This window comes from Cyrtonyx montezumae, unplaced genomic scaffold, assembly GCF_038088225.1.
Source record: "Cyrtonyx montezumae isolate F1298 unplaced genomic scaffold, pur_monq_1.0 scaffold_2, whole genome shotgun sequence".
Lineage (NCBI taxonomy): Eukaryota > Metazoa > Chordata > Aves > Galliformes > Odontophoridae > Cyrtonyx > Cyrtonyx montezumae.
In genome coordinates, this window is record NW_027071936.1 from 11610689 (window position 1) to 11630721 (window position 20033).

At 40.8% G+C, this 20033-nt stretch overlaps 1 protein-coding gene across 4 annotated transcripts in view; it reads right to left on the reverse strand.

The window, feature by feature from the left end:
- The window catches only part of NR3C2 (nuclear receptor subfamily 3 group C member 2), a 196153-nt gene that overhangs the window by 38035 nt on the left and 138085 nt on the right, over positions 1–20033 (reverse strand). For all 4 annotated transcript variants that reach the window (XM_065736372.1, XM_065736375.1, XM_065736374.1 and 1 more), the window contains exon 4: positions 13414–13530. In XM_065736372.1, coding sequence (XP_065592444.1) covers positions 13414–13530 — 117 coding nt within the window. The remainder of the gene's footprint in view (positions 1–13413; positions 13531–20033) is intronic.

The following is a 20033-nucleotide window of genomic DNA, read 5'->3' on the forward strand; positions in this document are numbered from 1 at the left end:
GAGGCTGAGGGGAGCTGCCATGGCAGCCTACAGCTCCTGACAGAGTGGAGGGGCAGTGCTGATCTGCAGCAGTCACCAGAGAGCACAGGACCAAGGAACAGCATGGAGCTGTGTCAGGGAGGACCCGGTTAGGGTTAGGAAAAGATTCTTCACCAGAGGTTGGTGGGAATGGAATGGGCTCACAGCCTCAAGCTGTCTGACTTCAAGAAACACTTGGACAACACTCTCAGAAACACGGGTTTGGGTACTGAGTGGCCCTGTGCGTAGGCAGGAGCTGGACTCAATGATACTTCATGAGTTTCTTTCATCACTTGATATTATGTGATTCTGTGATTCTAAATTTCAGGGAACAGGATTCAGTTTCAATGCAAGGGAAACCTTATAAATAGAAAGTTCTGTAAAAAACTCAAGCAGATTATTAATGGAAATAGCATTAATATCCAAAATTAACATCCAAACTGGAGACTTTAAAAAGAGATGAGACACGCTCATCAGGAAGAACACAAGTACCATTAACCCTACCAAACAACACAGGAATGAAGGTGATTCATGAAGTTGACCCAGCCCCACCACCTTGACCAGCAGTACTGAAAGTTACACTTGCCAGCTTTGATGAAAATGGAATAATACCTTCATATCAAATTAGATCTGCCTACTTCTGCAATAATTTAACTTTATTGGCTCATATTTAATGTTATGCAACCACAGCTCTTTCCTTTCAGCAGTTCCCAAAACAGCTGCTTTGAGGTATTTCATAACCGCACACCTGAGATTCCTATTCTCAGTGTAGCCCTCTGCATTTTACTGAAAATGCCATCATGTTGATCTCAGTGGAACTGAAAATACTTCTGAATTCTGACGCTGTTCAGAGGAGAAACTCCAAATCTGCATAGTTACATATTTACTTTGCAGTTTGTTATCCAAGTAATTAGGGAGACTGTTGACCCAGAACTGACCCTCAATAGGGCCCTACTTCAGATACGCTTCCAGCATGACAGTAAACCACTCCTAGCTACTTCCAGAGAATGCTATTTCAAATAATTATGCACCTACAAAGGAGAATTCCTCTCAAATGTTGATGAGAATTCTGTATTTCCTACTTACTGTAGTTATGGCTAGAGAAACTGAGCAGTGAAATACAAATATCTACAAGGAGGTGGCACTTCATAACAGCGATTGCACATGCCTTATGGAACATATTCCTCTAAGGCTCAATGGCTTCTGCATGCAGCACTCAGGACTGTGGATCCACAGTCACTGAGATGCACTCACAGAGGTGGCCTTCGGAGCACTGATAAAAGCAGCAGCTTTGCAAAGACAGCAGAGAAGCTATCACAGCTCCCCTGTAGAAAAATTTAAGTGAAAGCCCAGATCAAATCTTGCAAGTTCCAAGGTTTGACTTAATGATGAAGCTCAGGTTATATAGTTGTGTGATGAGTGGGACTGTGACGTCCCTAGCCGTCAAGAAGGGAAAGCACAGGGGAAGCTTTAAGAAGAGACAGGAGGAATTAATCCCTTCTTAAGCCATGCTGAGCTTCAGGGTATGCATTCATAAGGAGATAATGGACGAAAGTGACAAAAGAAAGCTGAGTTCCAAAGTACATGTTACAGGAATATTTAGGTTGTCAGGGAAAATGTCTAACACATTTGCTTGTTTCGCAGCAATCCTCAAAGTGATAATTAATTGAAAAATAACAGTTTCATAGGGGTACTCCTCCCCGTGTGGGAACAACTTTTACCAAATGCCAATTAGTGGTTTCCTGTTAAAATCAAATCAAGCTGGTTTTGATAAAGCTTTTTAATGAGAAATGGCTGAAGTATGAAAATTTCCCCCACATATATTCCCTATAAAATCCCAAACTGACATCATACAGTCTCACAGCTAACATTTTGGTATATTAAATTCCCTTTTGTGCTTCTTCATTAATTTCAAAAGAAATGTACACACTAAATATTTAAATCAACCAATAAGCAAAGCCTTAAAAAAGCTTACAAAAGAATACTATAATTTTGATTAAAGCCAATCTTAATCAGACCTTTTCAGATGCTCCAATAACTCCTATTTTATTATTTATTCGCTGTCACATGGACGGCATATTCAATGATTTTTGAGTTAAGCAATGTCTACTCAATGCATCAGCAGTTTTGACTACTCATCAAATATATTTACAGACTAGCAGCAGAATGCCAACAAGGAATGCAAAGAACAGGTCACCTACAATTCCACACCACTTGACACCTCCAACCCTGAAATACCTGCAGCAACGATACAGTAGCAGCTTCTGCTGCTGGCACTCCTAATAATTTGGTTAAAAACTAAGTTAGTGAAACTTTGGAGAACAGATTTTGAAACCTTCCACTGTACCAGACTGAATGCTCTTGGCTATGAATACTGGTTTCTGCCTTGTGCCAAGTGACAACCTCCCTCCCAAGACACCCATTCTCATCCAACCTTCTGCAAGCGTTCCTTGTCCAAGTCTTCTCTCCTGCTTTTTACTTGGGTTGATACCCAATACTAAGCCTGCTCTGTGATTTATGTGCTCTTCATTCTGATGAGAACACTAAGCCATCTTGATTGCCTCTGATAAAATCACGGAGACGTATATTGCGTGTCAAATATCCTCTTTGTATCTACCTTGAAGACACAGCCGCTCAACATCTTCCATTTTCCAAAATCATCAATAAGCCAACACTTCCACAGTACCTCTCATCCTGTATCTCAAGTGCTCGTGCTTCCACTTCTTGCTAAAAAGCACGTCATATTTTAAATCCCTCATTTTTGTTCTTACACTACCATTACTGGAACCCAACTTGGTAAATGCTGAATTTCCCTTTGCACTCTTATTACTTTGCTATACACCACACCACCACTGGTACTTTTCCCACGTAACGAAACTTTTGAGATGCATCTCCTCACCTGCATGATTTCCCTATCCTTTGTTCTCATCAACTCTGATTTCTCTCAAATGACTTTATTTCTAATACATTCTACTGCAGCTCTTTTGTCCTTCATCTTCTAGAAATCATTTGCCCTGCTTAACAGAACAGCAACACTACCTGTGAAATATAAGCTGGCTGTTTATCTTCTGCAGATTTTCATCACCTAGTTCATGATTAGTCATTTAAGAAAGAAATAATAACCATGCTTATCTACTGCTTTAATAGATCACCCTGAACTCAGTAAAACATCCCGTATGTACTGCTTTGTGATATAAACCACCTGTCAAGGAAAACGCAACACTGTAATATTAACCATATATACAATCTGGATCACGAGACCTGCATATCTCTTCACGATTGACACTGTTTCTGAACTCTCCTGAGGCCAAAGTAGTCACGTCTGAAATGTCAATAACAACTAAAATTGATAAACGCATATCAAAGAAGATATGCAGATTACCTCCCTGAATGTGCTTGGTCCACCCAGACCCAGAAATCAAACAGAATTTTCCTCAGACTGCTGTCTTTCCAGCATGACAAAGGAATGGCTTTGAAGGCACAAGAATCACCTCACATCATTATCTCCTTGTTCCCTACTGACAGATCCTCTTACTGAAGATGGACTGCTCCTTCTGAACTCCTGTCTCAAGATGTCTTCCTTTTCTTGAATCTTCTGCAGGGATGTTACTCAGAGATTTCCATTACTAAAATATATTGGCATTATAAGAAGGGAGAAGTGATGACAAAGAGCTACCCAAGCTTACACCAAGAGCACACAAATCACCCACATCAGTTTGCAGGAAGCTGGGTGGTACTGGGTGGTTCACAAACACATTGACTGATGCTGTCACCTTTGTCTTCCTCTGTTAAACACCACTTTCTTGCTTCTTGTTTTACCGCTGTCTTAAATTTGCTCAACTTTTCCTTCAAAATCTGCTGTACACTGTTCTTTTTATTAATATCTAACTCCAAAACCTTCTTTTTGAGGCAGGTAGCCTTGCCACTCCTCATGCCTATTTCAGCAAAACAAAGATAATAAAAATTGAAGGACACGCTCTTGGGAATTGGTGGAAAAGAATAAGGAAACAGGATTCAAAGCAAAATACAAGCCACGAAGGTAATTCTGAAGCAAAGTATGTATGTGAGAACAAGAAGAAAGAAAAACAAATTCACGTGCAAAGGCACAATCTGCGACTGAATAAATTTTCCTCGTGACATTACCGGAGTAAACAGAGTTCTGGAGTCAAGTTAAAACCTGTGAAGTGCTCAAGTAGCAGACGAGCAAAAGAAAAAACAACACAGCATCAGAAGAAAAGGGCACGTGATCTGCAGAGTTGCATCACTGCTTTTTCAAAATGTACTGCCACACAGAAGAGAGAGATACAGGACTGCCAACATCACTGATGTCAAAATCCGAAGCGTCGTTTTTTGTCACACGGAAGTAATATTTTCGTATTTCTTTGATTCATACAGGAATTAGCTAACTTATGTCCCCTTAGCTAGTATTGAACATAGCCTGGAAGAAAATAAAGACTATGGGACAAACGTACAACTTATTTTCTTGCTCAGGCCAGAACCAACTGCAGCCACATCACTTCTGGCAAACGCTAATTGTAACTGATCTCTAAGATGCCAAGTGATAGACCTCACATCTTCCCCAGATCAACTCTTCTAGGTTTCCATTTCCTCACTTCAATCTTTCTCGCTGCGTATCACATCTTGATCCACCATTCAAAGACACAGAAACCCCTCTTCTTCAGAAATGCACTATGTTTTTGAAGGCACCTCTATCCTCCTCCTCTTCAGCTCTTCTTCCAGTCTTTCTTTGGACTAAGCATTACCAAGCAATAGCAACTAATTAAACCTGTCTCCTCCAGTCAGACTTTTAAGACTGCTAATCACTCTCACGGCTTTTCCCTAGGCTCTTCCAAACTAGCCCCCAACATTCCTGCAGGTGATTAGGGAGGTTTTTAACAACAACTGCTCATGAGCACAGGAAGCCTACTATAATTTGCCCAGTGTTCTGTCAGAAATGGTAAGTCAAACCTTCGTATCTTCTTACTCAGGTGGAAACTCTCTGAAGCAATAGCTAAGTCACAGCTAAAAGGACAAGTTCCTCTTGTTTCTACAGCTTTCTGCACTGAAGGGGAAGTGAGGAATGGAAACACACCACCACAGACCGCTGAGAGAGGTTTCAGAAGGGCTCTGGTGATAACCAGCAGCTCTGAAAGTGGAACTGGAGATTTAGGCCTATTTTATAGCCTGGACTACTGTTTCACTGCAGAGAACAGTGAAAAGGAAATGGACTCAGAAGACTGTGGAAGGAAACAGTAATTTGGTGATTCAGGAAAAAACAAAATGTCAAGAGCCGCACATGAAGAATTTGGGAAACACCAAGTCATTCTGGTCTGCTACAGCACAATGAGACAAAACAACCAACAGAGGTGCAATGGGTCTGCTTGTTTCTATGCAACAATTTTTATGAGCAACAGAAAAAAAACGAAGAAAAAAAACCAACCACCCAGCAACTAATTTCAGGATCCTCAGGAGAACAGCTTGTTAAATTTATATGCTCCACAAGGCAGAGAAATGGTGCACCAGGGCACAGACATAAAACTGGATGTCAACTTTGGTCCTGGGGAGTTGAGAGGCCGCAAATGCCATCTACCCTGGGATTGTCCCAGAGGTGAATGATAGAGCCCTACCAAAAGACAGAAAAGTTTAAGAGCTCAAGGGCACTACAGACAGGATCCTCAGAAAAGAGTCAGCCTATGCCTCACAGAAGTTTTTTTTTTTGCTTCTAACCAAATCCCAAGCATACAACATGGTCAGCAAGGGACAGAGCACCCTTTGAGTCCAGACAGCAAGCCCTGTATGTTACTGAAACCAGACAATACGTTGGAGAGTCTGCATGCACAGTGTCGCCACGTGATGCCAGGCAGGCTGGGGCATGTAATCCCAGCAGGAGACTTGAGAAGTTGCAATTCCTTTGCAAAGCTGGCAACGCAATCTGTTGCACCATGAATGGCAGGATGGAGCATCCAGCAGATGAAACTGGGAAGTCTGGAGTTCAGCAGGTCCTTGCCAAAAGCCTGAAAGGCTGTTCCTGGAGAAAAGACAAACAGAGCTGGCAGCTGGATGCGAGTCAGAAGGCAGAGCTGAAACTAGCAAAACTTGAGAAAACAAAGAACCCGAATTATGAATCCTCATTAAGGATCACCACACGTAAGTCGTAGCGATTTTGGACTGCTGCAGTGCGCCTTCTTGAGCTCATGTCATGTATGAAATCAAACCGTCAGCAAAATGTGAAGTACAAGGACAGAATTTCAATACCAGTTTTTAATCAATACCTGGGAGATTACTAGCCCTCTTCAAAATTCTGCACTTTCTTCATCATTCCCAAATAGTTCCTTAATAGCTTTTTCAAGTGACTGTTCAGACAGTTATCTAAACTATTCTGAGGATGGTTCAAATGAGATGTTAGTGGGTCGCAGCAGAAGCACGGCAAGAGAACCATTTCATACCATGGATGAAAACAGATGTAAAAGCAGGAAAAATGAATCGCTGAACCAATCAGTTTCTAGAGAAACCAGAAGAAGACAACTGAATTTATTTTGATCTTATTTTTGTTCTTCACCGAGTGCAGAATAGAGAGGTGATGCAGTAACAGCACTGTCTTAAGACTAACTGGTACTTGGTCAGGATGAAGGATATCCTGTTCTGAGGAGACACTACCACGAACTCCACGCAGCAACATGGGTTTCCCCATCAATCTCTAGCAAAAATGTATAGAAACCTAACAAAATTACAGCACAAGGCAGCGTGCTTCTTCTCATGTTCTGTTAATGACTTAGCCTCAATACACTGTACACTGCAAACACAAGTAGGTACAAGTGGCACATCATAACTTGATGGACTTTTATCTAACAGAAATGTTTTCTTAGATTTTAACACCTAAAAAAAAATGTTTTTTGAAATAGCACTAATAATATCTGAAACAACAGCAGTACCACAACTCGGTTGTCCAGCTAAAGTCAAAGAAAAATTTACAGGAGCTCTTGCTCTAAAAAAAAAAAACACAGACAACTTCATTAAGCTGCTGTATATTGTATACTGGGGAAACTCTCTCAGAAGAACTGACACAAACTCAGTTGGATTTTCAAGTAAAACAAAAAACTGCCACGTTTCCCCTGAAAGGAAATGCTACATAATAAACACAAATAAAAATGCAGTTAAAGTTAAGTGTTGTTTAAAAACTGTTAAAAGGAAATATGAAAGTAAACCATACATGTACCCAGAGTTGCCTTACAGTTTCTTATACACATTATGCTCTCCCTTCAACTTTAAGATATCTTGGTTAGTAGTAAATTGGTAGACATTTTTAAAGAAAACCTATGTTTTCTACATCATCAAGAGGTGCTGTGTTTAAGATTTCCTTAGTTTTCAAGGTTTTTTTTTTAACATTATGTTCTTTTCCTTTTTTTTTTTTGATTTCTTTCTTTTTCTTGAAAAGATATGAAGAAATACAAAATAAATACATTGGCTAAAGTAACTGAAAACAGTACCATGATTTTAAATCCTTACTAGTATGAGTTATTAAACAGAAAATGGAAAACTGGGCAAAAAAGTGAAGTGCTGTCTCTTATTACCGACTCATTTAATCTGTTTTTCAGATTATCGAAATATTTTAATGTATAAAAAAGGAGATGTGCAAGCACATGCAGCATCTTGTACATGAAGTGTCTTACATATGTAAATATATTCAAAACCAAGACTCACATTTCACAGGCAGTTTCTGCAGGCTGAGTGATGAACTATGCAATTTGCAAGGTGAAATCTATTTTATTTCCCTACAGTATCTGAAGGGTACTTCAGCAAGCTGCTGCTTACTGTTGCAGGAAAGAAGAGCTGACAAGTCTCTGAACTGCTCTGTATAGGAGCTGAAGCAGGAACAGATCACAGCCCTCCACCCTGCAAGCCCTCTAAGGACCTCTTTTGCCCTTTAAGCATATGACACATCATACAGAGTAAGAGGGACCTTCAGTACTCACACAGCAGCAGGACAGATGCTTCATCACTACGTTGCAACAGAGGGGCAACCACTAACCTGCCAGCAAAACATAGTGGTGGCAGGAATCCCCTCAAGCCACCCTAAACCAAGTATTTCCTTTCTCCCGGATTCAGCACAGAGCACGGCGTGCAGCAACAGTGAGACCTGGAGGGTCTACGCCACCCAGGCTGAAACACAGCATTGCAGGCACTGCTGAAAGCCTCTGGCTGTCCAGTTGCATTCAGCTGATGGTGCACGAGGAGCCAGACTGAGTACCTGTGTGTGGCTAAGGCTGCTGAGTGTGACCCCCCTGCTGCTGCCATGCGATGGGTACGATAAAAGAACAGCAGCATGAGGTGGGAGGAGAATGAAAATGTCTCGTGAGGAAGTGAGAGACGTGACAAATCTGATTGCAGCGTATGCTGGAAGAAACTTCACAACTCATGAAGTCATTCTGGTCCATAATTAACTGAAAATTAATTAAGAATCTTGAAAAGAGCATAAACTAAAAATGGGCCAGCATACCTTCGTAGTGCAATTGCTCACTCTGAATCTCTTCCAATAATTAAGTCTAGCATATGGCACTGGAGGTTTTTTTTTTTGTTGTTCTTTTTTTTTTATATATATATATATTTAAAACACAACAAACAAACTATGATTCCCAAAAAAGTTGTAGAGTCCTGCTTGCTGAAGGGCTATGTCTGTCTGCAGTGCACAGGCATGCTTTCTAGAAACAAGGAGGATGAGTTAATTTGATATTTGGCAACTTCAGCTTTGCAGAAATTACAGGTTGCAGATGCTTCTTGTAAAATCAAAACAAAAATAGAGAAAATAACATAATTAGGTAAATTAGTTACTGACTTGACGAATAATTCTCTAAAGTCTATTAGAGGATGAGAGCAATGAGAACTCTACAATTTTTCAACAAACAAAAGAAGAAGGTAAACAACAAAAGGGCAACATCAATTTTGTTGAGCATTCACAGAAAGGTGTAGATGTACTTCTGAATTACAAGCATTTTTGTAAAAGGTGCTTAAAGCATGGCATGCTGCCACACATCAAAACTTTACTTTTTTTTTTTTCTACAAGAAAAAATTGTCAGTACTCTGGGAAGTCAAAGATAACTGATCAAAACAAACGAGCACTTTGACACAGCCAACAGAAGACAGAACATTTTTTTTTAAATGAGAAAGAATATAAACAAAAGAAAAACAAAACACAACACAAAGAACAGTAGATTAATCACAGACTGAGCAAAAACACATTGTGGGAAACATGGAAAAATCCCTTCTTATCTCCCATTACCACTACAGAAATCAGTATCTTCACAAGAGCAGTACAGGACAATCAGAAATTTTCACGTTACAAATGTGAGGTCCAGAGGTACAGCCTCCTCATAATAAGGGAGGGATGAAAAAAGAAAAGAAGAAAAAAAAAAAAAGAAGTCAACTTCATTCCGATCCCCATAGGAGACAGAATCTTCATATCTACAGCAACATTTCTTCCACATCAACTGTTGTGCCTTTTTCGTTGTTGTTTTCCAAGTGAGTGGATAAGTTGTTATAAATAAGTTCAAGTAGAACAGAAATATCCAGTTTCAGCAACTTGCCCTAACTTCAGCACTGAGCCCTTTTGCATATCACCTTGCGATACTTCCCATGAAATAAACACATAAGCATCTTCAATGCAGTTTGTTTTTTTGTGTACTTACCTTGGGTTCCATTTGAAGGGTGAGAACTTAAATTATATCTACAGCACAAAATGCACAGAACCGTGCAGAGTGACTCAGGTATGGAGAGTACTATGCTGCAAGTGGGATTTAAACTAAACTGCATTTATAAATTCATTTTCCTCCAGCTCTTTACTGCTCACAATGCCTAACAAAATACTTAAACATTTTGCCTGTAAGCTAGAAAAGGTAAAAGTCAAAAAGCACATTCCTGGCAAAAAGAGGCTGACAGCACATGAAACTCCATGCTATGATGTATCTTCATAATGATATGAAGATACTCTTTACATTCATGTTAATTATGAAAAATTTTTACTTACTATCAAACCTTGGAAATGTCTATGAAATCCAAATTACTGTTTTCATACATCCATTAATATTTGAAAGGCTGAGAGACCTGGGTCTGTTCAACCTTGAAAAAAGAAGACTCAGAGGGGATATGATCCACGTCTATAAATATATAAGGTATGGGAGGCAAAGGTACAAGGCTGGACTCCTCTCTGCAGTGTGGCAATAGAACGAGGGGAAATAGCCACAAACATAAAAAGCACACGAAGTTCCACACAAATGTGCATAAGAACTTCTTCCCAGTGCAGTAACGGAGCACTGGCACAGCTGCACAGAGAGGTGGTGGAGTCTCCTTCCCTGGAGACATTCCAGACCCACCTGGACGCCTACCTGTGCAACCTGGGGAGCTGCAGAGGGGTTGGACTTGACGACGTCTAGAAGTTCCTTCTAACCCCTACAATTCTGTGATCTCTTTTTGCCATATCTACTTCCTTTCTTTTTTTTTATGATGAACTCCATCAACTCAGAAACCTCTGCAACACGACACAGAATTTCCCAAAATTAAATCTGAGATTCTCTGTCACTCTTCTGAAGATGCCCAATGCAGAGTTCACTACTAGGAAATGAAAGCTTAAAGCCATTAGCTGCTGAGGCCATTAAGATTTCCTGCAAGACCTGGGACATCCCAAAGAACGAAAGCTCCATTAGCATAATTTGGTAGCCACTGGTATTTTCTGAATGGTTAAATACCGCCTCTGGGCTGCCAGCACTTAATTCTCTCCAGCAGTCCTCCCTCCCCACTGACTCCAAATTGGCCTTCCTCTACTGGGCCACGTGCATGGCACTAAGCTGCAACTACATCCAGAGCTGTTTCCACACTATCAACTCTGCTGCAATGATGGAAGGACTGTTTTATATCTTTTAGTTTCTTTATATGGCATAGAGAATTGCATCACGAACAAGAATTTCATCAAGAAGGACTTGGGAGAGGGAGGTGATTGTTCCCCTCCTATTTGTCCTTGTGAGACCCTATCTTGAGTAGTGCATCCAGGCCAGGGGTCCCAGTACGTGAGGCTGCTGGAGTGGGTCCAGAGGAGGGCCGTGAAGATGATCGAAGTACTGGAGCACCTCTTTATCAATGAAAGACTGAGGGAGTTGGAACTGCTTAGCTTGGAATAGTGAAAGCTCCAGGGAGACCTCACTGCAATCTTCCAATTCTTGAAAGGAGCTTACAAGCAGGAGGAGGACTGACTTTTTATAAAGGTAGATAGTGATAGCAGAAGGGTGAGTGGATATAACCTAAAACAAGGGAGGCTTAGGTTAGATATTAGGAATAAATTCCTCACTCAGAGGGTGGTGAAGCACTGAAAGAGGCTGCCTGGAGAAGCTGTGGATACCCCATCCCTGGTGATGTCCCAGGCCAGGCTTGATGGGTTCCTGGTCAACCTGATCTAGTGGTTGGCAATCCTGCTCACGACAGGGGGGTTGGAACTAGATGATCACTGAGGTTCCTTCCAACTCAAGCCATTCCATGACCCTGTGATCTTACTTTCTCTAAGAGAAGAAAACCAGCTAAATCATAAAGCTCAACAGCCTGCCTCTGCAACTGTATAGTAGAGGTAGGCTCTGCTTTCTATGTCATTAAACAAAGATCACGATTCTCAAACGAATTCTAGTAGACTACCAAAATCTAGCACAAAAGAAGACTTATTAGTGCATTCCTTAACTACAGCACTCTGGTGAGTGGAAAAAGCAATCTTAGCTAAGCTTACCACCGATCTTATTTTTTTTTTTTTTTGGTAGATGACTTTGTGTGAACACAGTTTGAAGCACATCAGGAAATGTCAGAGATGAATTCACGACACTGGAGACAAATCACGTGTTGCAACTTCAGAAGGTTATCAAGCAGGACGGTAGTCCTATACTCTGCTAAAATACTAAGCACAAATGCTTGTCAAGGAATGCATGACTGCAGGAGCTCTGTTTGCACTGTGCAGGATGCAGCAATCGAAAAGCTCATGAACTCCATGCATACTGCAGCAAAATCTTTAGCAGTCCAGAGATCTGGGCTTCCTGCTCCACATGTATTTTCAGACTAGGAGCTCCTTTCTTTGAAGAAACAGCAGCTGCTACCAGTGAGGCCCTGATTCATCAAACAAAGCTGATGGTCTGCTTCCTTTGCTAGATTCAACAGAACAGACCAAAATCAGGGGATATCAAACAGAACAGACCAAAATCAGACCAATATCAGCTCCCAGGATGCCATGATTTGTCCCTGTTCTCTTCAGGGAAAGAGAAACAAGGAGCAGAGGGGGTTAACGCAGCATCAAAATTGCAAGAGGAAGTGAGAGAGGTCCTAATGGGGGAAAAAAACTGAGGTCGCTCTCCCTGAAAAGTGAGAAATGTCTTCCTTGAGCACTTCTGCCAGGCAACAGGGCAGAAAAGGATGGGGAGGTAGAAAAGGTATCAAGGAGTAGACATAAGTCTGGAGTTTGCACAGGTCCTGCTAACAAAAACCAGCTAAATGTGTCTACGGAACTAAAGTACTAGGAGAATAAGGCCAGGTAGATTAAAAAATAATCTGGAAACAATCTGCAGGAAATATGTGACCATGTTACAATTTTCTGGAACAGTGAAAACAGACTAAGGATAGAGTCGCTCCCTGCATCAGGGAAGGGTCTGCAGCAGTATCAAAAGCCCTGATCACAGACACTATAATAAACCTGAGAGCTGGGGGGAAGAAGTGATTTATAATACAATTTGCCCAGGGAGATGACCCATAACACGATACCTACTGAAGCACAGCCAGAACTATGTAGATGTTGTTAACTGAAGGATTAAAACAATGAAAAAGCTATTATAAGTTTTGTTAAAATACAGCTTCTAAAATACTTGTGATAGATAATAATTAAGAAAATTTTTTGCCTTTTCGTTAGGAGCAAATGAATGACAGAGTAACATCATCAACACAATTGCGTATACATACAGTTGCAGAAATAAATCAGTATAAACGTTAAAGAAGCAACAACAAAAAAGCTAAGAGATTTCACATACACCTGCTTTTCATGATGGCACAGAAACATTTTTCAGTATTCTACAGAATGCTTATCACCAAAGAAAATTATGCGAGCTTTGAAGCCTTAACACTTTTACCTATACGAGATTCCAGGAAAATTACTGTCATCATAAAACACCCACTTTTCTTTTTTTCTGAGCCATAAAATACGTATCTCCAAAAGCTGATTTAGAATGACAATAGGGTTTATTAGCTATTAAGCATTTCTTCAGGATAATTCCACCTTAAACTTTTGAGATTGTGCAGCTGCCAGAACTATAAAAAGGCTGCACATTTCCAATATTTTTGCCTAATCAAATTAAAAGACCAAACTATTAATATTCTACTTACCTCCTAAATTCATTCCAGCTTGCAGACATTTCTGTAATCGACAGGCTGGGCAGTTCTTCCTCCGAATCTTATCAATTATGCAGTCGTTCCTTCCCGCACACAGATAATTATGCTGTCCTGAATGAACCAAAACCAAAATGCATTATTAGACTATGTATTTAAATAATTCCAATTTCTTTCCCTCTCATTTTGCAGTCATTTTGGGTTCTCACTAATGCAAAAATTCCCAATCCCATTCTTTAGCCTTCCCAATAACCTTGGTAATTTGCCACAGGCTTTACTAGGAGCTTCTCTTCTTTTTAATTTAGGAAAGCAGAACTTCCGATGTTTTTTTTGTTTTTGTTTTTTTCCCCAAACATCCTTACACGCAAATCAGTGAAACAACTCTTTGTTTTGGTAGAAAACCAAGGTGTAGTCTCAATGCTAAAGAAGCGTAAAGGACAAATGAAAAATAGAGGTGAAGTTTCAAATATACTCAATTTTCTTTAACCAGCTCTATGTGTGCTTGATTTCTGATTTAATACCTTTTATTACCTTTTGCTTTTACCAAAACAAGCTTAAATCATAACATATTACTTCAGTTCCATAAAGCTCCACAGAAGCACTCCTAAACAGACAGCAGGTACATGATACACAACACTTAGAAGCTAAGAAAGGAAATATTTGGATAAGAATGAAAACAGGCTGGAATTTAACAACTTGAAGATTCAAATTTTGCTTTGTAGGAGGAATGTAGGTACAGCAATCGGATGTGGTTTGTCAGACAATGGCACTGCCACGCGGTCTACTCAAATAGGGTGCTTGAACTGGATGTGGGAGAAAGGAAGCCACAAGGGGTTAGTTCGGCACGACAGAGAAAGGAAAAGAGGAAGACTTTTTTAGCCGCCTGAAGGCGAGGGCGGCTTCTAGGACCTGGGGAGGCCACAATCAATTTTTAGGAGAGGGGGCAAAAAGCCATACAAAGGGTTTCCAGAAGGACAAAAGAAAAGGACACAGCCTGCAGAAGTACAACGCTGCATGATTTGCCAGCATCCAAAATTTGAGAAAACAGTGCAGTGTAATATACAAGCATGCTGCAGGTTTACACAGGTGGCACTGTAAGAACTAGCAAGCCTTGGGGAGAGGCATTTAGGAAGAAAGCAGGAAACTCATTACTCTGTAAACTGAATGCAAGTTAGCAACAAAGATACGTGAAACACAAGAAAAAAAAAAAAGGATTACAACTGCAGTAACACCAACTGGCAGCTAAGCAGAGAGACTCCTGAGCTGGTCACCAGTGAAGATGAGACGTGAGGAAAACCAAGAACTGGATGAACAACATCAGTGTTGACACCAAAAACTGAAGGAAATGATGGAGGTTGGGAGGGGAGGAAACACCCTGTCAAGGCCCAGAAATGAAGCCATGATTTGATGCTTAGGCAGCTGGAGAGTGCAATGGGAGCAAAGGTACAGGCTCAGGAACGGGACAGAGCTGCAGCAGAACAAGAGGTCTAACATACTCTGCCAAGATTTTTTCCACAATGCACAAATGCCTCCTCAGGGAAAGTTAAAGAGAATATTCATGAGACACAGGAGACCTGGTTTCTATTTTGGGTTCTTTCAGGAATTTGCCTTAAAACTTCAGATAAGTCATTTTGTATCTGTATCTGACTTTCTTTCACCCTCAGCCAATGTCATCTATTCAGACAGAGAACTGAAGTTTGGGCTGTTTCTCGCATCTCCTCACTGAACATGTCGCACGATGATTGGTTCAATGCTGTTTGAGTAACCAGTGTGTTACTGCTGCACCACAGAGATACTGTCATCTAGTTAATGCTGTGGAGGTCTAAACACAAAGCAGACTGGCAAAACACAGTTTTTATCAAGGGATTTTACATAGCGCTGTGATCCTGCTGAATATCAACAGAAGTTGTGCAAGAGAATTTGTAAAGTCCATCAAGTTATGCCAGACAAGTTCAAGACGAACAATAACACAGTGACAGCACCAATGCTCACAAGGTGATTTTTAATAGGGCCTGCTAAAATCAATTAAAAGTTAAATTCTCATCTAATCACTAAATGTTAATTGTATGGAGTGATCTCTATAAAAAGCAGATTCGTCTGTTGTGTATCTACTTAACTCTTGTTTGCATTTTTGCTCTGTACTGAACTAAAGAAGCAGCAGCATGAAAGTGAAACTGAAGTGGAAAACAGCAGTGCTTAAAATAATGACGTACAGTCTGAAGACAGTTTATATACCATTACAAACATTGGTATCTGGATTTTTATGCTGCTTTTTTTTTGTGGAGAGAAGGGAAGAATTGTTATTTTCTGCAACGAATCCAAGTACGATTGTTCAGAGCTCATACAATGTCCTTTGTACATCACAGAGTACTGCAATACCATTTTTAGTCTTTCACAGGCGGGTGCAGGCTATTAATATGACAAGTCAGCTTTAATGCTGCAAAATGAACCCCACTGCAGAATTTCCCTGAAGGCAGTTTGTTCTACGAATTTGTACACCTGTTAAGTCAACATTTTTCAGTATTGCTTTCAAAAGCTAATGACTTTAATAGAAAGAAGTTGCCAGTTGTATTCCAGGATAATTACTTGGGTCACATTCGTAAATATTGCAGAAACTTTTTTTGATTCAATCACTGTCACACAGTGACCTCATAAGAAATCCTCCTACTACAGCAGAGTACTTTCATAAGTCACTCCTCAAATGGTTTAGGGAGCGTGAAAATTATTACTTTACAGGCTATCAAATAGCTCTGAAAGCATAACTTAGTAAAGGTTCGTTGTATTTTCAGTCGTGAATCTGCAAATACAAACATATGGTACAAAATCTGCAAGTAGCTCTTCTAGTAAGTAAGGGAGAAGTTTTCCATTTAACAAATGTCTCCTATAAATCAAAGAGATTATCAAGCTTTTCTTTCTTTAAAAAAAAAAAAAAGAAACAAAATCAAATAACCATGGCCTTCTTAAATCTTACATTAATGACACAAACTTGAAAACTCATTAACAACGAAGGAAACAGCACTTGGGCAGGCTTCCTATATATAGCATAGCTATCCAATACTAAAGAAAAAGTTTTCAGTTACAAATCTGTTGTATCATCTATTACTGAGACAAACGACATGTTTGCAATAAAATGAATCTTGTAAAAAAAGTTAGCAATGCAAAGGCTCTCATAATGAATCACACTCTTCCATTTGTGTAGCATGATCCTCACTCATGCCCCTAAACTTCAAAATCAACCCTGAAACCTATACATCTGAGACTCATGTGACTCTCTCAAGACCTCTGGGGCTCTTCAGATCTCAGTGAGGTGGATGGGATTATCCTGCAAAGAAGCATGCAGTGCCTAGACTTATAACCTTTTCAAGAAGCATATCTGTGCCTAGCTTAACCCAGCTATTTTTTTTTTCCAGTTTAATCACCTTCAAGTGGGCTGGAAAGTGACAGAGTGGATATCAAATACTCATCTCATATATGCTAATGCATTATGATGAAAGTCATTTTTATATATGCCCTTATTAAGTTCATTTATACAAGGTAATTCCTGTTCTATCTATAATACAGAGTTACAAAGGATGCCAGGAAAGTTTTTTGCTCCAGATATATAATTAATACATACTACAACACCACATACTAAGAGGCTGCAAAACTCCGTCATAGCCACAGTTGAGATAAAAGAATATCTGAGTTTGCACTTTTCATGCACCACAGAATGACACATACTAAAGTATGCACAAAAATACTTAATAAGGGAGTGAACTGAAAAGCAGTTAAAACTCATAATTCTCTAATTTTATAGGATTATGAAATAAAACAAAAAGGATGCACTAGTAAAATCTTTCTTCCTATTTCCTTGAATGAGCAAAGTTCAGCAAGAAAAGCGGGAAGGAAAAAGAGCAATTCTTATCTGGTCTATGAATTTACAGCCCAAATAAGGTTGCAGCAGAAACCAGCAGCATCAGCTGTGCCATTCCCCATTCCAAAACTCCAGAACAATGACTGCCCAACCAGTCCCAGAGCCCGAGCAGCTCAGCTGCACTCGTAGCTGTGGGCTGAGCATAACCGTGCTCTTCATGATACTTCAAGGCTCTCAAATCTGCAGTAGGAATGGGATCTAGATGTTTCTTGCTAGTAATATTTCTGTTACTGCCTAAGGCAAAAGGAGAAAATTACAAAACTTTGTGAAATATTCCACACTCTCTCTCCATTTTCTTTTAATTATGAATTTTTTGGAAAAGTAAAAGTCAGGAACTCACTTGTTGAAGTGGCAACTAGTGAGGAGGGGAAGGGAGGGGGTACTGCTGTATGAGGATCCAAAACCTGTTGAATTCAAGGCCATTCATGGACGCAAGACATGGTTGGCTTCATGGTTCAGGAAGACACTTTTTTCCCACCCCTCTAAATTTGCCAACAAACCTTCTGAGGAAAGGTTTTCTTCAGCTTTCCCACGCAGCACATGATCAGGCCAGTGCGTGGCTAGCCTTTAAGCTGTATTTTTTTCTTTTCCCTTCACATTTTACATGAAGAGGAATTGTGATTCTGTGAATATTTTGCAACAGAAAGGGATTTTAGCACTCCCCTCAAGATACACAGCGTAATAGACTGCCACTGTCTTTACAACAATCTCATGCTTATCAAAAAATGTATGTTCCACAGCTCTTTGCTAGACTAAACAAACTCAGTTCTCTCAATCTTCCCTCACAGGTCATGTTTCCTAAATCTGTCATCATTTCTCTTATTCTTTGGTTTCTTTTGTACACGCAGCACCCAAAACCGGACGCATTTTTCTTGCTGAGCTCCACCACCACTAAGCACAATGAAATGGTTACTTCCCACACCTTGCTCACAGCCCTCTGCTAACACAATCCTGCACCCAATCTGTCTTCTGGCAACTGCCTAGTGTTGTTGACTCATGCTTGTGCTCCGCCCTGGCACCCGGCACTTTCCTGCAGCCCTGCTGTGTGCCTCTACGTGTGAAACCAGCGCTCCCCATCCCTGGACAGGGCCACACAGCCACGAAGCAAGCCCTTGGGCAAGGTGAAGGAAAAGTCTGCGAGTCTCACCAGCGCAGCCTCTGAGACAGCAGCGAGCTCTGGGGCCCTAAACAAAGACGTGATTGTGAAAGCCTCAAGAAAGGAAAGGAAAGAGAGAAAACAAGAGCTGCAGTTAAGGAGCAAATAAAGCAGAACAAGCTTTAAAAAAACCCTCAACTTTCAAAATAGCATCTCACTGGAGCATATCAAAATGCATGTGAAATTCACAAACTTTCCTTCTCTCTGCAAGAAGAGAATTAATATGTTAACTCATCAAACTGTGGGCGGAGCTGCCTGCTCCTACACACTTCAGCCCAGCCGAACCTCCTTGGATGCTGAAGGGGTCAGCATCCACCTGCAGCCCCCGCTGGCTGGAGCTGCACGCCAGCACTGACCCCTTCAGAGCCCCTGGGTGAGCAGCAAGGCCTGGCTCTCCCCACATTCCCCACGTGGAAAGTCCATCCCCACAACAACAGTGATGCACATCGAAGTCCTAAGGCTGAGAGTGCTGACCAGCAGCTGCTGAGCAGGCGCAGGGGTGCTATTAGCTAGCATCCTTAGTGCAAGGAAGGGGAGATGAAAAAAATCTGGGTTTTATAGCCATACACTGCGATCTTAATGGAATCAGGGGACCTATTTCTTGTTCAGTTCTGTCCCTCCCCTCTGCCCACCAGCTCCCTGATGACACAAGCACGGGTACTGCAACCACTACCAGGGGCTGCAGTTTTCCCCTGCTGCAGAAAATCAGAAGGAGAAAAAGATGCCTCTCGCCTCAGCCAGAGTTGTTCATAACACACAGAACTTCAGGCTGGGATTTCCTGTTTGCTGCTATAGCCCTAACGAAGGGGGGCTGCCTCCTACAACACATTCTGCACATCCCAGACACTCCCCTGCACTTTTGGAGGTATGTGATGTGTTCCCTTCACCCAGCTCTAGGGCCCTCACCTGTTTTATGAAACTGATGTTACCACCATAAGACTCGTAAGCTCTTCTAATTAATACAAATAATTTCTATTTTTTTATAGTCCAGAATATAAATAGAACTACTACTAAAACAATCGTTTCCCATGTGCAAAAAAGGATTTTCTATTTCACAGGATTTAGACTGCACCTTCAGGAAACAAGCTGCATGTAATATCTAAGAATTTTATTTCACAATCTGACACACAAAACTCTCAAATCAGCATGTACAGTAAGATAAGACGAATCTCTTCCAAAATCTCAGTTTTCACAGAGCCTCTACTCCTTGCAATTAAAAAAAGGAAATCCAAGCACTTGCTAGTCAACAGAAATCAGAACTGCATTCTCATTTAAAAGGTCCATTTGTTACACAGTTGAGGGGTTGGGTTTTTTTTTTTTTTTTTTTTTTAGCAGTTGACAACTGCCCAGCAACAGCAGCCTATGTTTGCAGTCACTATTTTAGGCTGCATCACATGTCAATTACATAACCTTGTTTTACTGCTCTTGAACTGGTTCGAACAACCTGGGAAGCAGATCCGGGCCGTTGCTCCCGAGCTGCAGGCCCAGAGCAGATGCAGCCCCCTCCCCACAGCAGCCACAGCACTGTCTCAGTGCCATACAGAATGC